General features: G+C 35.6%; 1 protein-coding gene across 1 annotated transcript; it reads right to left on the minus strand.

Moving 5' to 3' along the window:
- Positions 1-230: 230 nt before the first annotated feature.
- LOC127081171 (uncharacterized) lies at positions 231-1,924 on the minus strand. Its single transcript, XM_051021452.1, has 3 exons — positions 1,757-1,924; positions 818-1,592; positions 231-706 (listed from the first exon to the last, which is right to left on the minus strand). The coding sequence occupies exons 1-3, from the start codon at positions 1,922-1,924 to the stop codon at positions 231-233; spliced, it is 1,419 nt and encodes a 472-aa protein (XP_050877409.1).
- Between the last annotated feature and the right edge of the window lie 5,515 nt (positions 1,925-7,439).

Genomic DNA, 7,439 nt, shown 5'->3' on the forward strand with positions numbered 1-7,439 from the left:
AGATTAATGTTCATAACTTAGAAAGTAATCGGGAATATATGAGGGCCGATCAATATGGGAAATTCTACCTCTCCAATCACGGTTCTCCAGGAACCATCAAAAGCTTTCACTATCAAGGCACTGGGCTTCACGACCGGTCCTTGATAAGACAACTTAGCAAGTGTCCTCTTCGGCATCACATTCAAGGAATATCCAATATCAACCAAAACCCTTGCCAAGGCATCATCTTTTCACTTTACTAAGACGTGGAGTGCATTGTTATGATTATGTCCTTCTTCAGGTAGTTCCTCCCCACTAAAGCTTATAGTATTGCAAGCTGTGATGTTTGCAACCACCCCATCAAATTGGTCTACTATTATGCTTTGTATTACATGAGCTTGGGCAAGCACCTTCAACAAAGCCTCCCTATGGGCTTGGGAGTTCAATAGCAGAGATAAAATAGAGATTTTAGATGGTGTTTGATGTAACTGATCTACAACCTTGTAATCACTTCTCTTGATCAACTTCAAGAATTCAACAACATCTTCAGACTGGACAATTTCTAGTTCTTTAACAGGAGTTATAACTGTTGATTCCTTTGCTGGTACTTGAGGAGTCACATTGAATTCAGGCGTATAAATTCGACCACTACGGGTCATTCTGCTCATTCCTGTAATATTGGTGACGTCTTCATTCACAGCTTCTGACACTTCACCCTCTTCACTTCCTTCAAAGATCTTATCCACAATGGTAATCTCATATTTCTAAGGCACAACCTTGGTGTTCTCATATGGAAACGACATATGCATACAAATCACAAGAGGCGACAAATGTTTACCTGTAGACACAACTCTCCTACTATAGTAAGGGATTTCAACCGGTTCAGGTAAATTGAAACAAGGTTCAATTACTGACACATCTTCATTTTTTGCAACACTGGAGATTTGCAGCACTCCTTGGTTCATCAAGCTTTGAATATTATCATGTACCATCTGACACCCCTTTGGATGTATGGCACACTCTTCACAATTATCATGACAAACATTAATCAGACCAACTTCCACCAATCGGGCATGGAACGCTGCTAAAGGAGTTCTAACATTATCAACCTTTTCAACCACAATACCATCAGAGGCATCCTCGATCACGTTTACTGTAGGGTTTCTATGAAGGGGAATAAGATTATCTTTCATATTTGGTCCCATATCCCTAAAAGACATAATGTTGCTATCAATAAGCTCACGAACCATATGCTTAAAAGCATAGTAACCCTCTAGGTCATGCCCCGGGGCACCCTCATGAAAAGGATAATGTGCATTAGGGTTGTACCACAGAGGCAAACAATCAGATGGAGGTCCCATAGGTCTAGGAACCACCAAAACGTTTTGCAACAAAGCAGGATAAAGCTTATCATATGACATTGGGATTGGATTGAAGGTTGGCATATCCCCCTGTCTCATGTTCTGATTCTGAGCATTTTGTCTTGGAGTTTGAGCTCTCGGTTGTTGATAGGCAGGAGCTGCTGGCGCTTGCTGATAAACTGGGGGAGGAGGAGCAGGTTGTTGAGGTGGAGTTGGTCTATAAATCAGAGCTGGTTGATAAGCCTGAGCGGGCTGTTGATTGAAATGAGCGTCACAACGGCTATGTACGGTTGTGGAGTGTAATGAGCGGGATATACAGGCTACTGATATGGAAAAGGTTGTTGAACATACTACTGTTGTGAATATTATTGTTGATGTCTTCTTCTTGTAGGAGCTCTTCCTTGGCCACTAGACACTGCATTAGTCTCCCCTTCCTTCTTTTTGGGAAACCCTCCAGAGAACTTCTTCGGATTAGCACTTGAAGTTTCAGCAATAACTACAAGTTTACCATTTCTTAAACTGTATTCGACGCAAGCTCCTGTGGCAACAAGCTCAGAGAAACCCAAGGAAGCACTTCCAACCATCTTCTCATATAATTGGGGTTGTGTCATACCCTAAATTTTGCCCCATCTAAAGGCATTCATTTACATTTCAAGCATTTGCATTTATCAATTTGCATCCATTCATTGACATAAATTATTCCATTTTTTTTAATTTCATTTTAATGATATTTATTTAATTTTCATTAGAATTTTTTCTATTTACCAAATCACATAAAAAACATGATCTTCATTCATAAGCATTCATATTCATAAATTATTCCTTTTTTTAAAATTTCATTTTAATGACATTTATTTAATTTTCATTAGAATTTTTTCTATTTACCAATTCACATAAAAAACATGACCTTCATTCATAAGCATTCATATTCATAAGTTATTCCATTTTTTTAAATTTTATTTTAAATGGCATTTATTTAATTTTCCTTAGAATTTTTCTTTCTTTCTATTTTACCAATTCACATAAAAAAATGATTCATTCATAAGCATTCATATTCATAAATTATTCCATTTTTTAAATTTTATTTTAATAGCATTTATTTAATTTTCCTTAGAATTTTTTTCTATTTACCAATTCACATAAAAAAAAACATGATTCATTCATAAACATTCATATTCATAAATTATTCCATTTTTTAATTTTTAATTTCATTTTAATACATTTATTTGCATAATTTTCATTAGATTTTTTTCTATTTCAATTTACCAATTCACATAAAAAAAATAAGACATTCATTCATGTTCATAAATCATTCAATCTTTTTTTTAATGGCATGTATTTGTATAATTTTCCTTAGAATTTTATTTATTTATTTGAATAGGACCTTCATTCTTAATCATTCATATTCATAAATCATTCCATTTTTTTATATCATTTTAATTGCATTTATTTCCATAATTTATATTATAATTTTCTTTCTTTCTATTTTTACAAATCTTGTTTCTTAATTTAAGAAATTCTAAATATAAAAAATCTCAATCTTCAAGCATCAAGCATCTTCATTGCCTCTATCTTCAAGCCATTTTCTTGGTAATAAACCTAACAAAATAAGAACTAGTTCAGTTACAAACCATCAAAGAAGAATTAGAAATTTAATTTTATAAAAAAGAGGGAAAATTATTTTGTTGTTGTAACATATACACTTTATGGTAGTATATTTTTCTGTTATTTTTCAAGTGACAAAATAAGGAAAATGTTAAAAAGAGGGAAAATTATCTTGTTGTTGGAACATATACACTTTATGGTAGCAGATTTTTCTGTAATTTTCAAGTGATAAAATAAGTAAAATGTTAAAAAGATCGACATCAGGTATAGTGCAAAATCAGTGTTTTAGCAAGACCATTTTTTAATATCCTAAAAGTCATTCTTTTCATTTCCATGAATACAACAACACAGCAACACAATAACACAAAACAAAAACCTAAATTCCCCATATAAATTGGACAGTATCAGCATAAAAAAAAGGGTCACTACTTTAAAAAAAGCACAGAGATAACCATTAAAAATCCCAGCAAAAAACATAAGCCCTCATCCTTGCAACTTCACTGCAAACCCACTGATTCATTGCAAACCCACTGCAAACCCACTGCAAACTTCACTGCAAACTGTAACAAACGAACACCACTACCCGAACGAAATCGCAACCTGGAAAACAATCCTCAGACACATATCACAAAAAGAGAGCACAATTGGAATCAAAGTTATATTGTCAAAAGGATAACCACTGATTCACACATAGAAATATGTAACACGAAAAGCACGGTAAGAAAGAGAGCATAATTGAACTGTGAATTTGTCCCTTCAGGTTCATTGTTTTTCTTTCGCTTTATTTTATTCTCTTTACATTGTGGTATGTATGTTTGCTTGTGATGGTTTGAAGAAGAATTTCAAGGTTGATCTCACTCTGTTTTTCGGTTTTGTTTGTTTATATCTCTGGTTTTTTTGTAGAGAATGAAACCATGTTAGAACATAATATTTACCTTAGTTAATATCGAAATATTTAAGGACTGAGGTTCGGTTTGTATGCTCAAAGAGGACGTCGTTGTACCTCCATGTTTTCCAGTCGTGTCAGATTTTCAATCGGCGAGATTTCGTTTATCTCATCTAAGTTTAAGAATAAAAAATGGAAGAGTTGAGAATCATAGTTGGTGAGAGGATCTTAGTTGAGAATCACAGTTGGTGAGAGGATCTTAGTAGAGGTAAAAGAAAAGTGGAGAGGACATTTTAGGTTTTCGGCCATTGAAAGAGAGAAGTCATGGATCGTTGTTTCAAAAAAGGGGGATGGGGAGTTTTTGTTAATCACTGCTTTTCCAGAAGAAGCGGCCATCAGGTTTCAATTTAGGTATCCCTTGGCTTTGGTTTAAAGCGGAATCGGGTCGCCTCCCCAAGCCCATGCCATCCGCCCGTTTGGGCCCAACACCTTTTTAAATTTTTTAAAAAAATTCGGATAGTTTTATATGTATTAATGAATGTAAGCTTATGCCAACTAGTCACCCATGGCCGGGTGGTTGAGGTATTTGCTGTTTCCCAACAGGCCTTAGGTTTGATCCTTTGCCTTGACAGTTTTTGATTTCATTAATTTTATTTTTTTTAGAATTTTCATTCTTTATTTATTTTCCTTTCGCAACTATTTGATTTATATTAATTTTTTTCGTATCCCCTATTTAATCTAAAAAATATTGATGTTTTATTCTATTTTCGTTTATTTTGATTTTGATTTTAAAATACATAAAAAAAAGGGGAAACTTATTTATTTATTTATTTATTTATAATCGACTTATTATGAGTCCTTTTATGTCAAGTCTTGGTGAGGGTATCCATTCAACTTCCTTTGATTTCAAACTTCCATACTTCGATCATTTAATCTCAAACGTTCATTTAATCTCAAACGTTCATATTAACCTTTTCTTTTAAATCTTTTCTCAATAAAATATGAAGAAAAATATTACTCTGGATGGAATATCCAGTCGTAATCCCGAATATTAGGCCCAAGTTGTAAGAGCTTGTAAGCCCTATGTATTCGTCTTCTCTTCAAAATATTTGTAAATATTCAAACATATCTTTTCTCAATAAAATTTGAAGAAAAAGATTACTCTAGATGGAATATCCAGTCGTAATCCCGAATATTAGGCCCAAGTTGTAAGAGCTTGTAAGCCCTATGTATTCGTCTTCTCTTTAAAATATTTGTAAATATTCAAAGGTCTTTTCTCAATAAAATTGAAAGAAAAAGATTACTTGGGTGAAAGGTCCAGACGTAGTCCCGAGTATTAGACACCAGTTGTAAGAGCTTGCAAGTCATAAATACTCGTCTTTCAAGCCCAAAAATACATTCAACCAATCAAACTCTTTTTTCGCCGCCATGCGATTGATCTTTAAGAACCTTTTTATAAACGAAAGACATATTCTCTTAAGTTGATGTAAAGCAATGCTTCGGCCATAATTGTTGAGTTGAGATAAATGACGTTTTTCCGAATGTTGATGTGTAAATCCATTTGATGTGTGGTATACGTCCGCTCTTCATCTATTTTGGGTAAAACAATGTTTTCGTCGATTAATACAATATAGCTTTCGCTAAAATCGACCAACAAACAAATATTTTTCTACCTAGAACTACGTAAGCCTTGAGTTCTTTATTGAGATACGTAGGAGCAGGATTGCGAAATCTTGTCAGGCCCATTAAAAAAACCTAGGTTTAGTCCCCTTTGTTGCAAAAATCCAAAAACATCTTCTCTTTTATTTTGATCCTATTATTCTTTCCCTCATAATAACTTTAGAAGCCTAACATTTCAAACTAACACTAACGCACACAACTAACCTTATGGTTCCCGTTGAGTACAACGGACGTGAGGGGTGCTAATACCTTGCCCTTGCGTAATCGACTCCCGAACCCTGATTTGGTTGCGACGACCATAATCATTGTCGTTCTTTCTTGGGTTTTATCAATATTTCCCCTTTCCTTTTTAGGAATAAATAAAGTTCAGTGGCGACTCTGTTTAGTCCATCATGCGAGCGTGCGATTGCGCTTCGCTTAAGTCGTGTTCTCATTTTTCGAGGTGCGACAGGTTGGATAGTGTCAATGAATAGTTCAGCGAGCTCTTTTTCGGAAAGAGATGGTTCAACTTGAGAAGATAGTTCTCTCCATCTCCGAGCATATTCCTTGAAAGACTATTTGTCGCGCTGGAACATGCTCTGCAACTGTCTTCTATCAGGTGCCATGTCCATGTTGTATTTGTAGTGTTTGATGAACGTGTCTGATAGGTCTTGGAAGCTTTTGATCCTACTTTGATCCAGACTTAATTACCATTTGGAAGGAGCTCCACTCAAGCTATCTTGAAAATAATGGATCATCAGCTTGTCATCTTCAACGTGAGCAACCATTTTACGGTAATACATAATGAGATGGCTCTTTGGGCAATTATGCCCCTTGTATTTGTCAAAATCCGGAGTTTTAAACTTAGTCGGAATTACCAACCCAGATACAAAGCACATTTCTTTGGCAGCAGAACCAAAGACGTGGTCTCCTTCTAGTGCTTGGAACTTCTTCTCAAGGAGTTGCATGTTCTCCTTCACTTCTCTGAAATCTTCAAATCTCACTTCATCACCACTAACAGTTGATTCGACAGTCTGATATAGGTGATGTTGATCTTCAAAATACGGAACATGCCTAGCATAAGCAGCTGGTGGAACAGCAGTGTGGACGACCGAGCATGCATTAGTATAAATTGGCAGCGACACAACTTGTTGGATAGATTACCCCATACCATGCACTACCTTTGCTCTAGGAATGAAGTCATAGGGAAACCCATATGGAGGTAGGGTTTAAGGTAAAGACCTCTGAAGTTGGACTTCCACTGTTGGGCCCATGATATCCGAAATCACGGTCGCTTTTGGAGCTTCAAATCTGAAGGTCAAAGCTTCGAGCATTTCTCTCATCTCGGACATGCCCCATTGATTTCGTCTAATTCAGCTCTAACTCGAGCGCTTTCTTGCTCTTGTTCAGCCATCCTTTGTATTTCTCGGGCAAGAGTGTTGTACGGATGTTGAAGATTCAACGTGAAACCGGAGGAAGAAAGGACGAAGTGAGACGTTATTTTAAAATGTATGGATGCATTTTTGTTTGCAAAACTCTTGGTTAGTTTCAGTTATTCATTTCAGAAATGTCACAACATTTGTTCGCAAGTATTCAAAGCAATAAAGCAAATAAAACACAATAAAATGAATCCCAAAAACGATTTTTTCATTAATTTAGAACAAGGTTCAAATACAAGCAAATGCCTACGGCATACGAGCCTTCTGAACTGTAGCAAGGTCAGTGGTTAGCCCCTCCAACATCATCTTACAAAATTTAATGAAATTAAAAACTTGATGTGGAGTATTCTCTGGACGTATGCACCAATCAACTTCTTGCAATTTCTCAGGTAGCTCTTGTATAATGGAGTTTGCAAATCTGGACAGCCTCAGAAATTTTCCCTTCCACTCAAGATAAAGTCCTTGGAGGTCTTGAATGATGGGCAAGTCTGCAACCTTGGTCACCTCTAT

The sequence above is a fragment of the Lathyrus oleraceus genome, chromosome 5, assembly GCF_024323335.1.
Source record: "Lathyrus oleraceus cultivar Zhongwan6 chromosome 5, CAAS_Psat_ZW6_1.0, whole genome shotgun sequence".
Taxonomy (NCBI): domain Eukaryota; kingdom Viridiplantae; phylum Streptophyta; class Magnoliopsida; order Fabales; family Fabaceae; genus Lathyrus; species Lathyrus oleraceus.

Coding starts and splice junctions, on each gene's coding strand:
- LOC127081171 (XM_051021452.1), bottom strand. CDS start 1,924: ATGGTTGGAAGTGCTTCCTTGGGTTTCTCTGAGCTTGTTGCCACAGGA. Junction 1,593..1,756: donor AGGAAGGGGAGACTAATGCA/GTGTCTAGTGGC, acceptor TTCAATCAACAG/CCCGCTCAGGCTTATCAACC. Junction 707..817: donor TAGGAGAGTTGTGTCTACAG/GTAAACATTTGT, acceptor AGATCTTTGAAG/GAAGTGAAGAGGGTGAAGTG.